The sequence below is a fragment of the Colossoma macropomum genome, unplaced genomic scaffold, assembly GCF_904425465.1.
Source record: "Colossoma macropomum unplaced genomic scaffold, Colossoma_macropomum, whole genome shotgun sequence".
NCBI lineage: Eukaryota > Metazoa > Chordata > Actinopteri > Characiformes > Serrasalmidae > Colossoma > Colossoma macropomum.
The window spans coordinates 94,102-118,905 of NW_023494804.1; the positions used below are offsets into that span (position 1 = coordinate 94,102).

Below are 24,804 nucleotides of genomic sequence, written 5' to 3' on the forward strand. Positions count from 1 at the left end.
GTTTTGTTAAATACTCACAATAACGTTTGTATGGAAAACATGAAAACATTTTAACAGGAGCCAGCAAAAGGAACTACTTCTGAACGAGGGCAGAAATCCAAACAATCCCTCCAAAATGATCTCATTTAACTTCACGAGCTGAAGGCGGCATGTCCCACGCTTCTGCCAGTGCAGTCAATATTGTTATTTTGTGCAAATGGTTTACAAAAAAAATCTTATCTTGATTTTTTCTTCTGGTCACTAATGTATTCACTGGGTCTATGTTGTTGCATTATGGCTTTAATTCAGCACCGCAGCCGTGGACAGCGGCCTGATATGAGCGTTTTATTATATTCGTTTGCTTTAGAAATTTTAGACATTTCTGTATTTGCTTGTTTCTTAGAAAATGGTTTTCCTTTCTTTTATAGCGTGACTGAGAACAGCGATGAGATACTATATAAAGAATGAGTGTTTTCATATTGTAGTTTACTGAATACAACACACTGCGTCGCTGTTCACCAGCCTAGAAAGGAGTAACTGATCTGGCCTCCCTCTGTTTTAATATGCAATGAGAGGAGTGGTGGAAACTGGTGCAGGACGCAGCGCCATTGAACCTTTGTGAGGTTATTTTCATGTGAGCGATGTAGGATATTTGATGCTATAGTTATTGCTATAAATTTACACTTCGCATATTCATCATCCAAAATTGGATTTTATCGCTGGCTGTACTGGGAGCTCCAGGGTTGCACAGTTCAATATGGAATACAGTGGGTTGTTTGGTCGGTCTTTTTTGTTTGGCGTGACGTCCATTCTCCTCTTGCTGTCGACGGTAAGTGGAGATGTGAGCTATTCTACTCCAGAGGAGAGGAAGATTGGGTCTGTTATTGGGAATCTGGCAAAGGATCTTGGAATGAATGCGAAAACGTTGTCGCTGCGTAAAGCGCGCCTGGATGTGGACGATGGCAGCAAACGTTACTGTGACATAGACATGAACACTGGAGATCTGATTGTAGCCGAGAGAATCGACAGAGAGCAACTGTGTGGATTTATGACTGACTGTGCGTTGAAATTCGAAGTGATCCTCGAAAATCCTCTGGAATTACATCGCATTGTGGTAGAAATCACAGATATTAATGACAACTCTCCGGCTTTTGCCAAGGACATTGTTAAATTAGAGATCAGAGAATCAGCTGTTAAAGGCGCTCGCTATGCTGTGAGTGAAGCCCATGACGCAGATATTGGAGTGAATGCTGTACAGAGCTACAAATTACAGGATAATCGATACTTTTCTTTCCTTTTCCATAACAATCCCGGTCAGGAAAAATATGGCGAGCTGGTTTTAGAAAAGGAGCTGGACCGTGAACAGGAGCAGGAGGTGACGTTAATGCTGACCGCTATCGATGGAGGTAATCCGCCTCGATCTGCCTCTATAGTTATACATGTTACTGTACTCGATGCTAATGATAATTCTCCAGTCTTCAGTCAGCCAGTTTATAAAGTTAGTCTGCGTGAAGATTCACCAGTTGGTACCACAATAACTACAGTGAGCGCCACTGACGCTGATGAAGGCGCTAATGGTAAGGTGACTTATGAATTTGGACATATGTCTGGTGACATGCTTAAATTATTTACCCTTGACTCGGGAACAGGACGTTTAATTTTAAGTGGAAACGTAGATTACGAAAAGCAAACATCATATGAATTAAAAATTGAATCTAAAGATGGATCAGGATTGGCTTCTTTCGCTAAAGTTGTTATTGATGTAGTCGATGTTAACGACAACGCACCCACCATACAACTCAAATCACTCAGCAATCCGATTCCAGAAAACACGTCACCTGGAACTGAAGTCGGCATTATTAATGTACAAGACAAAGACTCTGAGAAAAATCGTCAGATTCGCTGCAGCATTCAGGGAAACGTTCCTTTTAAATTAACACCATCTATTAAAAATTATTTCTCGATTTCTACATCTGGTCCACTTGACCGCGAACTCACCTCAGAGTACAACATTACAGTTATCGCAGTGGATGAAGGCAGCCCACCTTTATCCTCCTCTAAAACCTTTCAGTTATCTGTGGCAGATGTGAATGACAACTCACCTGTATTTGAAGAGCAGTTCTACAAAGCTTATGTAGCTGAGAACAACAAACCAGGCACCTCTATCTGCTCTGTTACTGCGAGAGACCCAGACTGGAGGCAGAACGGCACAGTGCTGTATTCTCTGGTGTCCAGTGAGGTCAACGGTGTTCCAGTGTCCTCATTTTTATCCATCAATGCAGACACGGGGGTGATCCATGCTGTGAGGTCATTTGACTACGAGCAGTTCAGAAACTTCAAAGTCCAGGTTGTGGCCAGAGACAATGGCTCTCCTCCCCTCAGCAGCAACGCGACTGTGAGTGTGTTCATAACAGATGAGAATGATAACTCTCCACAGATATTATACCCTGCTCCAGAGGGGAAGTCTTTAATGACTGAGATGGTCCCTAAAGCTGCTCTGTCCGGCTCTCTGGTCTCCAAGGTGATCGCTGTGGATGCTGACTCTGGACAGAACGCGTGGCTGTCCTATCACATTGTAAAGTCCACCGATCCGGGACTTTTCAGCATCGGTCTCCATAGTGGAGAGATCAGGGCGCAGCGGGACATCAGTGAATCTGACAGCATGAAGCAGAACCTTGTTATCTCAGTGAAAGATAACGGACAGCCCCCTCTCTCTACAAGCTGCTCTGTCTATCTGCTTATTTCTGATAACCTGGCTGAAGTTCCAGAACTTAAAGACATGACTTATGAGGAGAGCAGCTCCAAACTGACCTCATATTTGATCATCGCGCTTGTGTCCGTGTCCACCTTCTTTCTGACTTTCATTATCCTGATCCTGGCTGTGAGGTTTTGCCGCAGGAGGAAGCCCAGACTGTTGTTTGATGGAGCAGTGGCCATTCCCAGCGCGTACCTCCCTCCCAACTATGCAGAGGTTGAGGGAGCTGGAACTCTCCGCAGTTCTTACAATTATGACGCGTATCTGACAACAGGATCCCACACCAGTGACTTCAAGTTCATCAGATCCTACAACGACAACACACTTCTTGCTGGTGGTACTCTGAGGAAGAGCCCGGATGATGGTAATATCATCAGTTTCTCCGAGGCAGCTGAAGCGGTCGAGGTGAGATTTCTATTTCCAAGTCTTTTGTTTATGATTAATGATTGTCGTCTTTTGTCATGCAGAGTAACGTCTTTTTGCCTGATTTCAAGAAAAGTTTGGTTTGAGAAGTTCCTAAACTGTGTAACTGCGACAATTTATGTTTAAAGCTATTAAAGTAGTTGTTTAAAGTAACACAGTAAGCAGCAGTTGACGTACGAATTTTGATGGAGTTTCAGGGTTGCAAATGTGATCTGACAAGTGAGGGAGCGTCTTGTGTACTAACACGATGACCATACAGCAATTTAAACATAAAAACATTTAAAGCCAGGTTATTCATTTCATTTGCAGTTTGAAATATTATATTCAAAGAATGACCATATAATATAATCACACGTGAGCTCAATTTGCAGGCACAAAATGGGTGTTGTGTCTTCCTTTTTCAAACTTTCTGTTACATTATTGCTTGTAAAAAACTTTTAGTGATGAACTTCGTCATTGTACGTCTCAACAAATGGCACAACTGATTCGTCTGAATAACTAGATCAGCTGACGAAATAACTAGGTCGTTATTTCGTCAGTTGGTCTAGTTATTCAGACGAATCAGTTAGGACTGTTATTGTAATTAAAATAAATAAATAAATAAAAATAATCACGTGACAGTTTTTTAAATTAATTTAGTCGTTTTGAAATTTTTTCCATGACAATAACAAGAAAAGTAAGCTCCTGTACTAGTTATATTATTTATCTGCTTTGTTGAAATATTTGCACAGCACATGTACAATATTCTCTTATTGTTGAGTCAAATAAAAGTGAATTAAGCTGGAAGTCTGTTTTGCCAAGCACTGATTTTGTCCACCTTATTGTTTTCAGCCACGTGGTTACTGTAGCTTGCAGTGAAAGTTTGATATTGGAGTGAATAATTCTATGGTGAAGTGTTTCAAAACTATGAGTATACACTATGCACATATCTAATTTTGTATTTATTTATTTTAATTTTCTGCAAATGATTTGCAAAAATTGCGTAGTTTGCTTTTTCCTTCTGGCCCCTAATATGTTCACTGGGACTAAGTTGTTGCACTATGGCTTTAATTCAGCACCACAGTCGTGGACAGCAGCCTGATATGAACCTTTCATTATATTCGTTTGCTTTAGAAATTTTAGAAATTTCTTTATTTATCATGTTCCTGTGTAATTTGTTTTCCTTTCTATTATGGCGTGACTTAGAACAGCGATAAGATACTGTGTAGATAATGAGTGTTTTTGTAGTGTAGTTTCATGAACACAGCACACTGCGTCGCTGTTCACCAGCCTAGAATGGAGGAATGATCTGTCCTCCCACTGTTTTAATATGCAGCGAGAGGAGTGGTGGAAACTGGTGCAGGAGGCAGCGCCATTGAACCTTTGTGAGGTTTTTATCTGAGCTATGTAGGATATTTGACCCTTTGGTTATTTCCATATATTTGTGTCGGATTGGTTAATTAGCAAAATTGGATTTAATCGCTGGCTGTACTGGGAGCTCCTAGTTTGGAAAGCTTAATATGGAATACAGTGGATTTACTGCTCGGTCTTTTTTGTTTGGCGTGACGTCCATTCTCCTCTTGCTGTCGAAGGTAAGTGGAGATGTGAGCTATTCTACTCCAGAGGAGAGGAAGATTGGGTCTGTGATTGGGAATCTGGCAAAAGATCTTGGAATAAATGCAAAAACGTTGTCGCTGCGTAAAGCGCGTCTGGATGTGGATGATGGCAGCAAACGTTACTGTGACATAGACATGAACACTGGAGATCTGATTGTAGCCGAGAGAATCGACAGAGAGCAACTGTGTGGATTCATGACTGACTGTGCGTTGAAATTCGAAGTGATCCTCGAAAATCCTCTGGAATTACATCGCATTGTGGTAGAAATCACAGATATTAATGACAACTCTCCGGCTTTTGCCAAGGACATTGTCAAACTGGAGATCAGAGAATCAGCCGTTAAAGGCGCTCGCTATGCTCTAAGTCAAGCCCGTGACGCAGATATTGGAGTGAATGCAGTGCAGAGCTACAAATTACAGGATAATCGATACTTTTCTTTCCTTTTCCATACCAATCCCGGTCAGGAAAAATATGGCGAGCTGGTTTTAGAAAAGGAGCTGGACCGTGAACAGGAGCAGGAGGTGAGGTTAATGCTCACCGCTATCGATGGAGGTAATCCGCCTCGATCTGCCTCTTTAGTTATACATGTTACTGTACTCGATGCTAATGATAATTCTCCAGTCTTCAGTCAGCCAGTTTATAAAGTTAGTCTGCGTGAAGATTCACCAGTTGGTACCACAGTAACTACAGTGAGCGCCACTGACGCTGATGAAGGCGCTAATGGTCAGGTGACATATGAATTCGGACGTCTCTCTGGTGACGTGCTTAAATTGTTTACCCTTGACTCGGAAACAGGAAATTTAATTTTGAGTGGAGACCTGGATTACGAAAAGCAAACATCATATGAATTAAAGATTGAAGCTAAAGATGGATCAGGATTGGCTTCTTTCGCTAAAGTTGTTATTGATGTAGTAGATGTTAACGACAATGCACCCACCATACACCTAAAATCACTCAGCAATCCGATTCCAGAAAACACGTCACCTGGAACTGAGGTCGGCATTATTAATGTACAAGACAAAGACTCTGAGAAAAACCGTCAGATTCGCTGCAGCATTCAGGGAAACGTTCCTTTTAAATTGATACCGTCTATTAAAAATTATTTCTCGATTTCTACATCTGGTCCACTTGACCGAGAACTCACCTCAGAGTACAACATTACAGTTATCGCAGTGGATGAGGGCAGCCCACCTTTATCCTCCTCTAAAACCTTTCAGTTATCTGTGGCAGATGTGAATGACAACTCACCTGTGTTTGAAGAGCAGTTCTACAAAGCTTATGTAGCTGAGAACAACAAACCAGGCACCTCTATCTGCTCTGTTACTGCGAGAGACCCAGACTGGAGGCAGAACGGCACAGTGCTGTATTCTCTGGTGTCCAGTGAGGTCAACGGTGTTCCAGTGTCCTCATTTTTGTCCATCAATGCAGACACGGGGGTGATCCATGCTGTGAGGTCATTTGACTACGAGCAGTTCAGAAACTTCAAAGTCCAGGTTGTGGCCAGAGACAATGGCTCTCCTCCCCTCAGCAGCAACGCGACTGTGAGTGTGTTCATAACAGATGAGAATGATAACTCTCCACAGATATTATACCCTGCTCCAGAGGGGAAGTCTTTAATGACTGAGATGGTCCCTAAAGCTGCTCTGTCCGGCTCTCTGGTCTCCAAGGTGATCGCTGTGGATGCTGACTCTGGACAGAACGCGTGGCTGTCCTATCACATTGTAAAGTCCACCGATCCGGGACTTTTCAGCATCGGTCTCCATAGTGGAGAGATCAGGGCGCAGCGGGACATCAGTGAATCTGACAGCATGAAGCAGAACCTTGTTATCTCAGTGAAAGATAACGGACAGCCCCCTCTCTCTACAAGCTGCTCTGTCTATCTGCTTATTTCTGATAACCTGGCTGAAGTTCCAGAACTTAAAGACATGACTTATGAGGAGAGCAGCTCCAAACTGACCTCATATTTGATCATCGCGCTTGTGTCCGTGTCCACCTTCTTTCTGACTTTCATTATCCTGATCCTGGCTGTGAGGTTTTGCCGCAGGAGGAAGCCCAGACTGTTGTTTGATGGAGCAGTGGCCATTCCCAGCGCGTACCTCCCTCCCAACTATGCAGAGGTTGAGGGAGCTGGAACTCTCCGCAGTTCTTATAATTATGACGCGTATCTGACAACAGGATCCCACACCAGTGACTTCAAGTTCATCAGATCCTACAACGACAACACACTTCCTGCTGGTGGTTCTCTGAGAAAGAGCCCGGATGATTGTAACATCATCAGTTTCTCCGAGGCAGGTGAAACACTCGAGGTAAGACTTTAATGTCACAGATGTCTCTTTCCGGGTTTTGCGGTGTGTGCTTCTTTTGTAAAATTGGTATTCATTCTTGGCATTATTCTTATTCTTCTTATTATTTTTGATCAAATGAGAGACCCATCAGCTCTTCGATATATATATATATATATATATATATATATATATATATATATATATATATATATATATATATATGTGTATATATATATATATATATATATATATGTGTGTGTGTGTGTGTGTGTGTGTGTGTGTGTGTGTATGTGTGTGAAAACTGCTTTTAAAAGAATGTATATTCAAATACCATGAACACTCCTGAAGCGTGAATCTACGGAGACGATACACTATCCCCTGTTAGATACACATTGTCATTGATATTCAGAGATTTAACATAACTTATGTTATCTTGTTATAAAGACAACATTTTATTCTTATCTTAAAAAAAACATTGTCTACGTAACGGTTTTTTCTTTCTTGCGTCTTCTTGCTTTTTTCATATATGAGTTTGTTTTTCTTTCTTTCTTTCTGTATTTCTTTCTTTCTTTCTTTCTTTCTATCTTGCTTTTGTTATTCTATTTTTTAAACTTTTTTATTTGTATATATATTTTTTATGTTTTTGCTTCTTTGTATTATCTGTTATTAATGTCAGCACGTGCTTATTCTCTTCATCACTAGCTAAGATGTTTATTCTAAGAAAAACAACAACAAAAAAAATACTTTAAAGGGACATTTTTGTTTTTTAAGGTACAAACAAGGTAAACGTACCTTCAAAGATCGATGTGTGGCCTTAAGGTCCAACGATCTACCATTAATAACGTTTAAATTTACACTACATTAATTTTACGAGAGTGTATGTAAATTATTTTTTTCATATATATATATATATATATATATATATATATTTTCCAATAGCAACATAACATGAAACATTTGCAGTTACGATAGGACGTATGGAGTCAACGCAATGTAAAAAAAAATATAAAAAAAAATAATTCTAATTGTAGTGGAATATTGTGCAATTGTATTCCCTAACTAAATGTACTTCGGACGTTTTCTTGGCTTCTATCCCAGTGACGGTTTAGTTCCTTTTATTCTGAGTGCTAATAATCCAAGTGCAGCTACATGTCGTTTGTTTTCGTGCTTCTTCATTTACTTGTGATTCATTGCTACATTCTCAAAAAAGATTGTTTTTCAGGGGTTTTCAGTAAGTGCAATGTTTTTGTTATAGCAACATGAGTTCTATATAGAACCATTTGCATACTTAATTCTTCGTGTTATGAAATGATTCTTCTGAATGATAGATAATGTGTTGTATATAATTCTTTATAACACCAAAAAAGGGTTTTTTCTGTTGTCACAAGCTTTACATCATCACAATAGCAGGATCATTTCTTGTACTATGTAGAACAATTTTGGAAAAGTTTCTATATAGAACCATGTATAACATATTCTGCATCAATCTGAAGAGCTATTTCACCATGCAAAGAACCATTTAAGGATGCAAATTTTTCTTTTAGTGTTCATGGTTATATATAGGACCATTGACCTTACGAAAGAACACTTGAAGAACTACCTTTTTAAGAAAGTAGCACTTTGAAATGGCAGCTGTTTTCAGCTCTTGACTATTTCAGCACCACAATGCTGGACAGCGCGCCGCTGTTTTCAAATCTGTTCATATCATGAGAAAATGTTCGTTTTAGTAGTTAGAATATGTTTCACTGCTTCAATGATCAGTGCTTAATAAATAATAATAATAATAATAAAAAGTTTAGTATTGTTCATTTATTTGCGCTTTTGTGATGCATTTAGCAAGACAAGCAAACATAAAGTACGTTCCTTTTCACGTCGTCACATTTCTTGCATATGAGTGTAGTTTTAAAATGACACACATGGTGTCGCTGTGCACCAGCTTACCAAGCTGGACCACATTTCTCCGCCTGCTGATTTAATATGAGCAGGGAGGAGAATGTCGAGGACGCCATTAAATCGTTCTTGTTTGGGCTTGTATGTTGTGTCTGACGTTCACGGATTCTATGTGGATTGTATGTTCTTGAAGACCAAAGTATTTTTCATCTGGGTGATCCTATAGAAAATTTTCTGGACTGTGCAAAATGGAGCCCGCAGGATTATGTGCGCGGATCCTATTGTTTGCTGTGGCATCCATTATTATCTCAGTGCAGGGGTCTCATGGCGAGATCAGCTATTCTATCCCCGAGGAGACGAAGGTGGGCACTGTGATTGGAAACCTAGCAAAGGATCTTGGTATAAATAAAAAGGAGCTCTCTACACGGAAAGCGCGTTTGGATGTTGATGGTGGCAGCAAACGTTACTGCGATATAGACGTGAATGCGGGGAATCTGATCGTGGCTGATAGGATAGACAGGGAGCAACTGTGTGGACCGAAGACCGTGTGCGTGCTGACGTATGAAATCATTCTTGAAAACCCTTTAGAACTGCACCGCACGTCTGTTCAAATTCTGGACATCAACGATAATGCGCCTATATTCGCAAATGATGTAATTAAGCTGGAAATTAGAGAATCTGCACTCAAGGGGGCTCGCTTTTTTGTTAATGAAGCTCACGATGCGGACATAGGATTGAATGCTGTGCAGAGATACACACTGCAGACTGTTGTTTGACGGAGCAGTGGCCATTCCCAGCGCGTACCTCCCTCCCAACTATGCAGAGGTTGAGGGAGCTGGAACTCTCCGCAGTTCTTACAATTATGACGCGTATCTGACAACAGGATCCCACACCAGTGACTTCAAGTTCATCAGATCCTACAACGACAACACACTTCCTGCTGGTGGTACTCTGAGGAAGAGCCCGGATGATTGTAACATCATCAGTTTCTCCGAGGCAGGTGAAACACTCGAGGTAAGGTGGAAACTTCTGTTTCATACAGCTTTTCTGCCTTTTGTCTTCATGGATTTCATTCTCGGTGCTTTTTTCATGATTATTATTGATATCCACTGGCACTACTGCTGTCACTTTGACGTCCGCTTTTTAATAATAATAATAATAATAATAATAATAATAATATGTTCGATCGTACTGATCGTACGATTATACTGATTCCAGACGGATAAAATACACTATAAATAAAACGTGTAATTTAAATGTATCTGGACTGTTTTAAAATTGAACTTGATCTTGAGCAACTTGAACTTCTCATAGGAGATAAATGTCTTTCACTCTTTTAACTTGTTATTTGAATTAACTTAAAGTTTTAAGGAAGCCTAGTTGCTACAGCGTTTTTTAAACACCATTTTGCAGTAAATGTGTTGATGTAATATTATTTGTTTGAAGTAGCACCTGCCTGCACATTTGAATTAAGAACATTTTCAGCCCTGTTTCTGTTGAGTAGCATTAGTTTTAGACTTTTGCTTCTTCCTCTTTTTTTTACCATCTCCTTTATTATTTTTATACTTGGATTGTTTTCTCGTGGCTTTGGAACTTCGGAGAAATTGGTTTGATATGTAAAACATCAATGTAGTTCATTGTGTTGTGTTTCACTCTAATGTTAAGCAAGCTAAGGTGCTGTTTGTCGCTCGTCTTCAAATCCCAACTTTAAACAATACTACGCTCTTTTCGCTTGTCAGTAAAATATCTGTTGTGAGACCTGGCAACTTCATATTTAAGTAAGATACGTTCTTCAAGATCCTCTTATCTTACATAGTAGTCTTTTGTCGACTATTTCCTCCACCATGGCTTCTAGTACTTGTTTGCTTCTTGATTTTTATCGTTTAGAACCATTTTTTTAAATTTACATTTCCTCAATTTTGTTGTCACTTGGCTCTGAGTCGATTAAATGCATAGGTTATTGCAAATACGGCTCATTGTGTCCCAATGGACCAATGCTAATTCCGGCGCCGCTGTGAGTGGCAGCCTTTCCAGTAGCTCTGTCTTTTGTGTACTGTTTTTGCACTTTTTCCTTACTTTTTCTTTTTTTTTGTTTTTTTTGTGTACGCTTGTATTACTATTTAATGACTGTTTTTGGTTTTGTATGTATGAAGGACATGGAGCCTGTTTTCATGCGTAGGGGCAGGAAAAATGCTAAATTTCCTTCGAGATCAATAAAGTATCTATCTATCTATCTATCTATCTATCTATCTATCTATCTATCTATCTATCTGTCTGTCTATCTGTTTATCTAAATGACGTTTCATTCATGTTCAAACTGTGTCTCTTCTCGTTTGTCTTAAGCTATGAACTAATATGGTAATGTTAGGCTACGTGACAAGTTATCTGGAGCAAACTTCAAGAAACAATTGAGATTTTCTTAATAACCTCTTAAGAAACTAATTTTACCTGAGTATTTAACAACTTCTTTGGCATTAAAGACAATACTTATGAACCTGTTAGTATTTGCCCTGAAAGCCTTCTTAAGTTTTTGTTTTTAAGAAAGCTTTCGTGAGTCTGACCTTAGACGCCCGAGTCATTGATATTTAAACGGAATGTTGCATTATATTTTTGTGCCTTGATCGTTTCTTCTCTTTTATATACCCTTTCTACACTTTCAAATGCACCAGCAATAGAACATGTGTATTGGTTTGTGCTTTAGCTGATTTAGAAAAGAATGACAGTTTTTCACATCATAATAGTTTTTACTTAGACATCAAACGGAAGTAAGTGTGTCTTAAACGCGTATTTTTGCAATAGTATACAACTTTTGGTAAATATAGAGACATGCAGTTCCAATAATAACCTCAGAGTGTCGCTATCAGTCAACACTACGAGCCATACTGAGGGCTCCTCCCAGGATCATTCGCTTTCATGAGGGATAAATACTCATTTAGCGCGTACACAAAGGCAGTCGTTGCAGTGGACCAGGATATCTTTCGGTGTTCTTCTTGTCTTTAGACAGAGACAGTTTGTGTTTCTGGACAGCTACATATACAAACATTAACATGCAGCAAAAAGGATTAAGCAGCCTATTGTTTTTCTTTGTCGTCCTCTCGCTGCTGCGAGGCGGCCATGGCGATTTAAGCTACTCCACACCAGAGGAGATGAGGCGAGGATCGGTCGTGGGAAACATTGCAGGAGATCTCGGTTTGGATTCTAAAAGACTTTCGGACAGAAAGGCGCGTTTGAATGTGGATGGCAGCGGGAAGCGTTTCATGGATATTGATTACAGCACTGGTAAGATGATTGTGGCGGAGGTTGTTGATCGAGAGGAGCTTTGTGGTTCGAGGCCGTCATGCATATTAAAATACGGTCTCGTGCTGGAGAAACCCTTGGAGCTGCATGCAGTCACGGTGCAGATTGAGGACATTAATGATAATGCGCCGCAGTTTTCCACCGATGCAATTAAACATGAGATACGAGAATCGAATCTTTTGGGTGAAGCTCACGATGCGGATGTTGGACTTAACTCAGTTCAAGGATACTCGCTGGAGCGGAATAATCACTTTTCTTTGCGCATTGGAACCAACGCTGATGGTGGTAAATACAGCGAACTGGTACTGGATAAAGAGCTTGATCGTGAGAATGAGAAATATATGACATTACTGCTTACTGCTACTGACGGCGGTAGGCCACAGAGATCTGGTTCTGTGGTTATAAACATCATTATATTAGATGCTAATGATAATGTACCAGTGTTTAGTCAGTCTACTTACAGGGTTAGTCTACCTGAAAACTCTGGAATGGGCACCTCCGTAGTTACTGTGAGTGCACATGATGCAGATGAGGGGATAAATGGAGAGGTAGTATATGAGTTCAGTCGGTTGTCTGATAAGGCAGCAAGAATGTTCTCTTTGGATAAGGTTAGTGGTGAAATTAAAGTGATAGGTCAAATTGACTATGAGGAAGAATCGCTTTATGAGTTGCGGATACAAGCAAAAGATGGCCTAGGACTGGCATCTAATGCTAAAGTTATTGTTGAAGTCACAGATATAAATGATAATGAGCCTGTCATTGTTGTTCAGTCCATTTCCAACCCAATTCCTGAAAGTACAGAATCTGGCATGGAGGTTGGCATTATTAATATACAAGATAAGGACTCTGGGGGAAACCAACAGACTCGTTGCATCATCCAGGGAAATGTTCCATTCAAATTGAACCCATCTATTAAAAATTTCTATTCAATAGTCACCACTGGTCCACTGGATCGTGAGCTAGTGTCAGAATATAACCTCACAATTGTTGCCACAGATGAAGGCAGTCCTCCGCTGTCATCATACAAAATAATTAACTTATCTATTTCAGATGTCAATGACAATCCTCCTGTATTTGAAGAGCATTCATACACTGCATATCTAGCTGAGAACAACAAACCAGGCACCTCTATTTGCTCTGTTACTGCCAGAGACCCAGACTGGAGGCAGAACGGTACAGTGCTGTACGCTCTGGTGTCAAGTGAGGTCAACGGTGTTCCAGTATCCTCATTTTTATCCATCAATGCCGACACGGGGGTGATCCATGCTGTGAGGTCATTTGACTATGAGCAGTTCAGAAACTTCAAAGTCCAGGTTGTGGCCAGAGACAATGGCTCTCCTCCCCTCAGCAGCAACGCGACTGTGAGTGTGTTCATAACAGATGAGAATGATAACTCTCCACAGATATTATACCCTGCTCCAGAGGGGAAGTCTTTAATGACTGAGATGGTCCCTAAAGCTGCTCTGTCCGGCTCTCTGGTCTCCAAGGTGATCGCTGTGGATGCTGACTCTGGACAGAACGCGTGGCTGTCCTATCACATTGTAAAGTCCACCGATCCGGGACTTTTCAGCATCGGTCTCCATAGTGGAGAGATCAGGGCGCAGCGGGACATCAGTGAATCTGACAGCATGAAGCAGAACCTTGTTATCTCAGTGAAAGATAACGGACAGCCCCCTCTCTCTACAAGCTGCTCTGTCTATCTGCTTATTTCTGATAACCTGGCTGAAGTTCCAGAGCTTAAAGACATGACTTATGAGGAGAGCAGCTCCAAACTGACCTCATATTTGATCATCGCGCTTGTGTCCGTGTCCACCTTCTTTCTGACTTTCATTATCCTGATCCTGGCTGTGAGGTTTTGCCGCAGGAGGAAGCCCAGACTGTTGTTTGATGGAGCAGTGGCCATTCCCAGCGCGTACCTCCCTCCCAACTATGCAGAGGTTGAGGGAGCTGGAACTCTCCGCAGTTCTTACAATTATGACGCATATCTGACAACAGGATCCCACACCAGTGACTTCAAGTTCATCAGATCCTACAATGACAACACACTTCCTTCAAACCATACACTAAAGAAGATCTCAGACGATCATTTAGAAGAAAACTTTATAAAGTTAAACGTCTCAGCAGATATTGATGAGGTAAGCTTGCTTCTTTTGGATTTGGACTAAGATCGCGTTTAATGCGCTCCTTGTGGTGTACTTTGGTGTCATCAGCAATGATGCAGAGTGACAAGTGAGATATTTTATCATGATGTATATTTATTTATTTATTTAATCTTCTGGCATTGCTTTTTGTCATGCACACTTGTGGTTACTTTCATCGTTAAAGGATATTTTAGAACTATGTAATGGATTGTAAAGGTGCGATAGAGGTAAATTGAGGTTGAGATGGAATATGTGTGTATATATGTATATGTATATATGTATACACACACACACACACACACACACACACACATATGATCCATCCCAACCTCAATCTACCTCTATCACACCTTTACAACCCATATAATATATAAACATAGATAGATAGATAGATAGATAGATAGATAGATAAATAAATAAATAAATAAATATCAGCTGACACTCAGTGTAGCTCTTGGAAATATTTTTACATTTGATCCTTCCTTCGTCTTCTGTGGTGTTTTAATTTGGCTAAAGGCTAAATGCATAGTCATTTGCAGTCGTTTGTTACCACTGGTTACCACTGGCATGTTATTCTCTATAATAAGTCCAAAAACGCTGCGTCTTTTATTAATTACTGGTATAAACAAATGTCTTTTACGGTGGACAGTTTCGGTTTGACTGTGGCAATTCCCTGAAAATACACAGAGGGTCGCTATTTACCAGCTGTTTGCTTTAAAATGCCCTCCCGCCCATTGATTTTCTTTTCTTTTTTTCTCCAAACTGGAAGAAAGAGGCACGTCACTGGAAGCGTTTAAAGCAGATACTCGTGCACAGCAAACACATAAAATCTGCGTCTTTAAAACAAAATCATCGGACTTTTCTGCTTTTCGTTGGACTGTATAGAGGAGCTGAAGATGAGGGGATCGCTTTTCTGGTCTCTTTTCTTTCTTTTAGAGCTCTATCCCTGCAATGGCGACTTGAGCTATTCTATGTCTGAAGAGATGAAACGCGGACATGTTGTCGGAAATCTGGCTAAGGACCTCGGGCTGGATGCTAAAACCCTTGCGGCTAGGAATGCGCGTTTGGATGCAGACGGTGTCAGTAAACGTTTTTGTGAGCTAGACAGGAGGACGGGAGCCCTTATTGTCTCGGAGCCCGCAGACAGAGAGGAGCTTTGCGGCTCGCAGCCGACGTGTCTTTTGAAATACGAGCTCGTGCTTGAGAGACCATTAGAGCTGCACGGCGTTGTTGTGCAAATCCAGGATATAAACGACAATGCACCACAGTTTTCTTCTGATAGAATTAAACTTGAAATTCGCGAGTCGGCAGATAAAGGAATCTCGTTTTTCTTGGGAGAAGCGCACGATGCCGATTTAGGACAGAATGCAGTTCAAGGATATTCGCTTGAAAGAAACGAGCATTTTTCATTACACGTCCGTACCAATTCAGACGGAGGAAAGTATGCTGAGTTAGTGCTGGATAAGGAACTCGACCGTGAGAGAGAACAAGAGGTTACTTTGTTCCTTTCCGCCTATGATGGTGGGGATCCACGAAGGTCAGGCACTGCGGTTATACATGTGACTGTGCTTGATGCTAATGATAATTCTCCAGTGTTTAGTCAGCCTGTCTATAGGGTCAGTCTACCTGAAAATGCACCTGTTTGCACTGTGGTGGTAGCAGTCAATGCCACAGATGCAGACGAAGGTCCAAACGGAGAAGTAACATACGAGTTTAGCCGACTGTCTGATAAAGCTGTTAAGCTCTTTTCGCTGGACAAGAATAGTGGAGAAATTAAGGTGATTGGACCTGTGGACTTTGAAGAGAAGACCTACTATGAAATGCGTGTGCAGGCTAAAGATGGATTGGGGTCAGCCTCTGATGCAAAAGTAGTTGTGGAGATCACTGATATGAATGATAACAGTCCTAAGATAGTCATTAAGTCTCTCACCAGCCCTTTCCCTGAGAATGTTATTCCAGGGACAGAGGTGGGCATCATCAATGTGCAAGATGAAGACTCTGGACAAAATCGTCAGGTCAGTTGTTTCATTCAAGAAAATGTACCCTTTAAGTTAAATCCATCAATTAAGAACTATTATTCCATAGTAACAACAAGTGAGGTGGACCGGGAAGTTGTTTCAGATTTTAATATAACAATAACTGCAACAGATGAGGGAACCCCAGCACTCTCCTCATCCATGACTATTCATTTATCAGTTTCTGATGTCAATGACAACCAACCTGTATTTGAAAAGCAGTCATATAGTGCTTATGTAGCTGAGAACAACAAACCAGGCACCTCTATTTGCTCTGTTACTGCGAGAGACCCAGACTGGAGGCAGAACGGCACAGTGCTGTATTCTCTGGTGTCCAGTGAGGTCAACGGTGTTCCAGCGTCCTCATTTTTATCCATCAATGCAGACACGGGGGTGATCCATGCTGTGAGGTCATTTGACTACGAGCAGTTCAGAAACTTCAAAGTCCAGGTTGTGGCCAGAGACAATGGCTCTCCTCCCCTCAGCAGCAACGCGACTGTGAGTGTGTTCATAACAGATGAGAATGATAACTCTCCACAGATATTATACCCTGCTCCAGAGGGGAAGTCTTTAATGACTGAGATGGTCCCTAAAGCTGCTCTGTCCGGCTCTCTGGTCTCCAAGGTGATCGCTGTGGATGCTGACTCTGGACAGAACGCGTGGCTGTCCTATCACATTGTAAAGTCAACCGATCCGGGACTTTTCAGTATCGGTCTCCATAGTGGAGAGATCAGGGCGCAGCGGGACATCAGTGAATCTGACAGCATGAAGCAGAACCTTGTTATCTCAGTGAAAGATAACGGACAGCCCCCTCTCTCTACAAGCTGCTCTGTCTATCTGCTTATTTCTGATAACCTCGCTGAAGTTCCAGAACTTAAAGACATGACTTATGAGGAGAGCAGCTCCAAACTGACCTCATATTTGATCATCGCGCTTGTGTCCGTGTCCACCTTCTTTCTGACTTTCATTATCCTGATCCTGGCTGTGAGGTTTTGCCGCAGGAGGAAGCCCAGACTGTTGTTTGATGGAGCAGTGGCCATTCCCAGCACGTACCTCCCTCCCAACTATGCAGAGGTTGAGGGAGCTGGAACTCTCCGCAGTTCTTACAATTATGACGCGTATCTGACAACAGGATCCCACACCAGTGACTTCAAGTTCATCAGATCCTACAATGACAACACACTTCCCTCAACTCTTACTCTTACGAGGAATCTAAATGATAAAGATGAACTTGAAGAGAATTCACTTATTGTCGCTTCAAGAGATGCAGAGGTAAGCTAATATAATATATAACATAATCTTGAAGATTCTCAATTTATTTGATCCTTCATTTTAAGCCAGACAGTTTGGTTTGCAATCATCACCTGTCTCAAAGCGTTTTCTAGGAACTGTTGTGGTGTTTGTATATTGCTTGCATGTATAACTGAGTAATTCTTCATTTTATTCTTGGGTGCTGAACAATGGTGGCTTTAATTCCCTTTGCAGCCTCTTGCAGTCTCATTTCATTTGAAGTTCTTTTACTTCTTTTAAATGATGTCATGTTTTTTCTGTGTAATTTCAAAAATGTGGCAATTGGTCATTGAATTTTAACTGTAGTCCATGTAGTCCACTCTTCTCAGCATTCAGTTACATGCACATTTGGATTTATAGATGCATTGAAAATAGTTTGTCAGTTTTTAATTGATACATTTTAAGAGAAAGTTCAGTTCAGTTTTAGCCTAGATTTTGAGTGGATAACCCTTTTATGATAAAATGCAATGAACTGTGGTCTTTCTATTCACAGGACAAAACACGTGAAATGCGTAGTCTTTGTTCTTTCGTCATGGCTATTGATGATAATAGTGATGTCTTCAAAAATGTTTCATATCATGACTGCCAATTGTTTTATCTTTGTTGTATCCTATTTGTATGATTTACCAGCAGTTTAATCTCATCACTAAATCTCTTTACTAATTATTTCAGATTACTTGTCTCAAGAGGTAGTGTGTTTGATCTCAGTTGTGGGTTGCTGTGCTTACAGTGCATATGTAATTTATCTAAAGTTGATTGTCTAGTTTGGAGAAGAGAAATGACAACAGAGTTGGTGTTGTAGTTGTTTTGTCACCCTTTTTTATCACAAATGCTTCAGCTAATTAAGTGAAAACAAAATTGTAGTCCTGAGTCTGTCATAGAAAGCCACGCCTCTATTTTATTATTTTTTTTTTAAACAAAGGCAACAGTTATATATTGAATATAATGACAGTTATATATTAAATTTTGACATCCCATTTGAATGCACAGTAGTTCATTGCATGGTTAAATTGTTCTTCTCTGTGATGATAAACTTCTTGATTCTTTAAAAAACCTTAAAAAAATGTTTCTCTATAGCACTTAACAGGGTTTTGCTATTGTCAAGGGTTATAGAACCCTTTTGCTAACAGTGCACTGAAAAGAACCTCTCTTTATTTCATCACCAAAGCATGACAACTTCATTTCCACTTCTGTGTTATGAATCATGTCACATATGAAGATGTGTTAATAATTACATTGCATTTTGAGAATAGACTGTGGACAGTTTTGGCAAAGAGGCAGTGAAAACTCCCAATTATAGTGTTGATGTGTGCAGTGTAATGCTTTCTTCAGCAAATCTGATATGTTTTAGTAATCACTGTACTTTTCACATAACCATTCAAATATCTCGAGTTTGTTTCATGCTTTGTTTAATTATTTGACAAAATTACTTTTACCACTCCTTATTTGTTGTGTTTTGAAGGCTTTTCTTTATATATTCCTTAGAAACCATCTGAATACATGTAGCTTTAGTGAATATTTTAGATCCAGAGAGTTTTTCACGCAAGCAAAACAAATTAAAACATTCGAATTTAGTCGTATTGATCAAATGCTAGACGATCTTGTCTCAGTGGTGGTGCAGTGATAACTGATCCAGTGATTTCAAGTGTCTTCATTTTGTGTAAGCTGGTGAATTGTATTCATTAATTGGCATCACGGAATTTTGTGATGGTATGTCAACTCTAACGCAAATTAATGGCAGTCTTTTTTGTAGTGGTGATTATACGCTATTAATAACTGAAAATGATGTTTGTTCTTGTCACGTGCTGATCAGCAAGTATATTATGTGTTCCATGTTTTTCGCCAAACAAATCTTGAGAAAAAACAATTATAGTTAACGTATGCTCTCAGGGTACGGCCGACTTGGAGCTCTCCTTGGTGCTGAAATAAAAGGTTCCCCTCTGTTTACTCTGATGGTAGGCAAACGTCAGGAGAGTTTCCTAGGAATCATCATATTTTCTCCAAGAAAAATATGAATTGACTCCAACACAGTGTATATATCAGTGGTTTCAGACAGGTCTCATTTTGATCTCACATTTTACTCCTACAGTCCAATTATACCAGTATGCATTAAAGTAGACTGCGCTCTGAGAGCTTTGCGGCTGTATTTTCTACGTCACTTGACGCTCTAACCAGTGCTAACTGATGCTGTGAATCGACAACAAATGCTTACATGTAACTAGTTTATTGTTTGAATGGAACTATTATATTTACTAAAACTATGTAATCTGAGTCTATATTACATCATCAGAAAAGTTTTCTCAAATACAGTCCGCGTGCTTGCTTTTCCAAAGCCCTTTGCCCAACTTGCAGTAAACATAAAATGCTCTGGGCGTCGCTGTTTACCGTCACTTAAAACTACACTGAACCTCTCCACCCATCTCCTAAATATTCAGTCGCAGATCTCCATGAAAGCAAGAACAGTCGACACAAAATGGAGTAGTCTAGTCTTTCTTTGACGCGGATGCAGTGAAATATTTGAAAATACTGATAAACTGTATTAGAATAGTAACGTTAAACGGAATCATCGGTGATAGCGGCGTTTAAACCTGTAAACATGGGATTGTGGATGATTTCAGTGTCGTCATCTGCTCTGCGGTTAGTGTTGTTTGTCTTCTTTTGGAGCTCCGTTTGCGGAGATCTCAGCTACACAGTTCCAGAGGAAACGAAGCGTCAGTTTGTGATTGGAAATGTTGCTAAAGATCTCGGAATTGCTGCTCAACGGTTATCAGCACGGAATGCTCGGATTAACACGGAGGACAGCAGCAAACGGTACGCTGACCTTAACCTGAATACTGGAGATCTGATCGTGGCGGAGACAATGGACAGAGAGATGCTTTGTGGCTCACGAATGAACTGTATCCTGAATTATGAGATCGTTTTGGAAAATCCACTTGAGGTTCACCGCATTTCTCTGAAAATTGATGATATTAATGACAATGCGCCGAAATTTCTCAACGAACGAATTCCCTTTGAAATTCACGAATCAGCTTCAAAAGGCCAGCGTTTCCGTTTGGATGAAGCTCGTGACTCTGATATCGGTCAAAACGCAGTTAATGGTTATTCACTTCAAAGGAATGATAATTTTGCTTTGTTTGTTCATGATAATAAGAACGGAAGGAAATATGCTGAGCTCGTATTGGAAAAAGAGCTCGATCGTGAACAACAAAAGGACATTGCCTTGATACTGACCGCAGTTGATGGTGGGAATCCTCAGAGATCGGGAACTGCCACTATACACATCACTGTGCTGGATGCTAATGATAATGTTCCAGTGTTTAGTCAGTCTGTATATAAAGTGTCTTTGGCTGAAAACGCACCGCTGGGAACTGACGTAGTGACAGTGAGCGCAACAGATGCTGATGAAGGAGCGAATGGAGCAGTTTCATATGAATTCAGTAGTATTGCTGATGATGCAGCACAATTATTTACAATTGATAAACTGACTGGGCAAATCGAGGTAAGCGGAGACATAGATTATGAGAAGGAAACATTCTATGAAATTGGCGTCCAAGCAAAAGATGGTTCTGGATTAGCATCTACTGCAAATGTCATTATAGATATCACAGATATCAATGATAACGCTCCAAAGATCATTCTTACTTCTCTTAAAAATCCTATACCTGAGAACGCTGTTGTAGGCACTGAAGTGGCCATTATTAATGTTCAGGATAAAGACTCAGGAGATAATCAAAAGATACGTTGCTCCATTCAAGAAAATGTCCCTTTCAAACTGAATCCATCCATTAAGAACTATTTCTCTTTGGTAACAACAAGCCCCCTGGATCGAGAGAAAGAAGCTGATTACAATATAACCATCACTGCTACTGATGGAGGCTCTCCACCATTATCCTCCTTTAAGACTATTCAAATATCTATTTCAGATGTCAATGACAATCCACCAGTATTTGATGAACCACCTTATAGTGCTTACATAGCTGAGAACAACAAACCAGGCACCTCTATCTGCTCTGTTACTGCCAGAGACCCAGACTGGAGGCAGAACGGCACAGTGCTGTATTCTCTGGTGTCCAGTGAGGTCAACGGTGTTCCAGTGTCCTCATTTTTATCCATCAATGCCGACACGGGGGTGATCCATGCTGTGAGGTCATTTGACTACGAGCAGTTCAGAAACTTCAAAGTCCAGGTTGTGGCCAGAGACAATGGCTCTCCTCCCCTCAGCAGCAACGCGACTGTGAGTGTGTTCATAACAGATGAGAATGATAACTCTCCACAGATATTATACCCTGCTCCAGAGGGGAAGTCTTTAATGACTGAGATGGTCCCTAAAGCTGCTCTGTCCGGCTCTCTGGTCTCCAAGGTGATCGCTGTGGATGCTGACTCTGGACAGAACGCGTGGCTGTCCTATCACATTGTAAAGTCCACCGATCCGGGACTTTTCAGCATCGGTCTCCATAGTGGAGAGATCAGGGCGCAGCGGGACATCAGTGAATCTGACAGCATGAAGCAGAACCTTGTTATCTCAGTGAAAGATAACGGACAGCCCCCTCTCTCTACAAGCTGCTCTGTCTATCTGCTTATTTCTGATAACCTCGCTGAAGTTCCAGAACTTAAAGACATGACTTATGAGGAGAGCAGCTCCAAACTGACCTCATATTTGATCATCGCGCTTGTGTCCGTGTCCACCTTCTTTCTGACTTTCATTATCCTGATCCTGGCTGTGAGGTTTTGCCGCAGGAGGAAGCCCAGACTGTTGTTTGATGGAGCAGTGGCCATTCCCAGCGCGTACCTCCCTCCCAACTATGCAGAGGTTGAGGGAGCTGGAACTCTCCGCAGTTCTTACAATTATGACGCATATCTGACAACAGGATCCCACACCAGTGACTTCAAGTTCATCAGATCCTACAATGACAACACTCTTCCTGCTGGTGGTACTCTGAGGAAGAGCCTGGATGATTGTAATATCATCAGTTTCTCTGAGGCAGGTGAAACACTTGAGGTAAGGTGGGAACTTCTGTTTTATACAGCTTTTGTGCCTTTGTCTTCATGGATTGACTTCATGGTCTTCCCTCAACTCTTACTCTTAAGACGAATCAAAATGATGACTTTGAGGAGAATTCTCTCATTGTTGATTCATGTTGTTCAGAGGTAAGGTCTTGCAACCATATATAATGAAAATTAATGTTAGAGTAAAATGCAGATTCTCAATTTATTTTGAATTGAACATCATTTATAAATTTCAGTTTTGTTCTACGTTTGATTGAATTTAATAATCTTCATAATCCTCACCTTTTTCTTCAATATTTTTTAAGGATTTAAATCTGTATCCAAGACCACTCTACATACTGTTGCAGTGTTGCTATTCATATAGCTTGCTTATGTAGCTGGGACAGTATTTAGTATAGCCTTCTGTGGTAATTTGTTATAATCTTTCTCAATGAGAGATGTAACTTTTTACGATTTACATTTTTTTTCTGTTTTAATATATCTTGGTTTTTAACAGCGTTTAGCCATCTTTCGTAACTGTAGTAGTAGACTCTAACTGCAATTTACAAACCCCTCTCCCACCACTAGTACATGTTTGGATTCTTACTTTCATCGAAAACAATTTCTGCCAGCACTTATGACTGATTTTCTGGAGAGTATGTAGCTTAAGTTGTATATTCCTTTACACATTTAATGCTGGAAACTGGAGGTTTTCTATTAGGCACTTGACATGCATTTTGTTTTCCATTTTTTTGTATATTTTACAAATGTTTTGTTCAGTTGTTTGGGTAAGACAGAGAGAAGAAAAATGATTTGTAGATGATGATGTTCCCTTGCCTGCCATGGCTACCAATCATTGCTTTTCTTACTTGAATTAGCATTTTAAATTTTACAATTAATTGGATAACAGTCTTTCACTTTGTTTGAAATGTGTTGAGTTTGATCTGTGCTGTTCACCTGATATGCAACTGTTCTAAATATAATATCCATTTCTGAACTCATTCAGCAAGCCCAGCTGAAATCAATCTTACATCATAAAGGCAATTTAACTCAGTTGTTCATTTTGAAACTTCATTCTCACTGCTGAATGTTTGTGTTGGAAGTCTCATGTATGAAGAAGTGCTTCTGATTATATAACTGTGTGACAGTAAGCTGAAAATGTGGATATTAATAGAGGAATTTAAAGGTCATGGTTGCAGTGTTTCTCAAGTTACTTAAAGCTGTTTTGAGTGAGGCTGCAGTTTTTATTACTCTTCACCTTGAACTTATTATCATTTTATCTGGACATGCTTTGTAATCTTAACATTATCATAATCTCTCGTTCTTTGTGTGCAGAGAATTATCACTTACATGTATTAATAGTTTATCAATCAAACAGAAAACACACAATTATGTGCAGTGCTGGTTGTGTGGCTTATAGGACTGAAAAGGCACTGAACCACTAATTAGCAGTGCTTGTTCTGTCTTTGTTGCCAGATACAAAGGCAAGAAACTTTAGAAAAGCTTTTTGCATAATGTAAAAGTCAGTCTCTAAAACCACTGATGCCTTAAACAGTCTATGTCCCCAGGGTTTGTTTGACTAGGAGCTCTCCGTGGTGCTGAATGGAAGCGTTTCCCTCTGTTTAATCTGCTGGCAGGCACACTTCAGGACAGTCTAATGTGAATTGTCATGTATTGCTTAAATACCAACAACTGTGAATCGACATTCTTACACCCTTACAATTCAATTTCACAAACGTACTTTTTTCATAGAAAGGGCTCTGAGAGTTTTGCAGCTGTTCTTTCCACATCACTTCATGTTGTCACTGCTGGTTTCGATTGACAGTGGATGCTTACATTTAATTAGTTAATTGCTTTGAATGGAGCTATGACACTGACTAAGATATACGCACTTACCACAGGGGTTAATCACCACATTAAAGTCGATATAGTCCCTACTGTGTCTTCATATATATATATTTTTGGCAAAGCCGTCCGTTGTTTATCCTAATGACGTATTCACTGCAACGCAAACGTCATTTCACGCCCTGATTCCCGCTAAATAAACACTTCAGTAATATGGATTTACAGTAGCACAAAGTGCATTTCCTCATGCTTTATATTTTCTTTCTTTTTTTCATTTAATTTGACATGAGTAAATGGCCATT

At 40.3% G+C, this 24,804-nt stretch overlaps 2 protein-coding genes across 6 annotated transcripts in view; both read left to right on the forward strand.

Moving 5' to 3' along the window:
* The first annotated feature begins 408 nt into the window (after positions 1 to 408).
* Positions 409 to 24,804, forward strand: part of LOC118824489 (protocadherin gamma-C5-like) — a 216,995-nt gene continuing 192,599 nt past the window's right edge. For 2 of the 5 annotated variants that reach the window (XM_036594699.1, XM_036594711.1), the window contains exon 1: positions 409 to 3,139. In XM_036594699.1, the coding sequence (XP_036450592.1) occupies positions 737 to 3,139 (2,403 nt within the window). In that variant the 5' untranslated portion in view covers positions 409 to 736. Of the gene's footprint in view, positions 3,140 to 15,136; positions 17,654 to 20,123; positions 22,671 to 24,804 lie in introns of those variants that run through there. The other 3 variants (XM_036594700.1, XM_036594710.1, XM_036594706.1) reach the window with 2 other exon arrangements.
* Positions 4,480 to 7,134, forward strand: LOC118824497 (protocadherin beta-16-like). The gene has a single exon (XM_036594720.1). The coding sequence runs from the start codon at positions 4,657 to 4,659 to the stop codon at positions 7,069 to 7,071; it is 2,415 nt and encodes an 804-aa protein (XP_036450613.1). The 5' UTR covers positions 4,480 to 4,656; the 3' UTR covers positions 7,072 to 7,134.

Coding starts and splice junctions, on each gene's coding strand:
- LOC118824497 (XM_036594720.1), top strand. CDS start 4,657: ATGGAATACAGTGGATTTACTGCTCGGTCTTTTTTGTTTGGCGTGACG.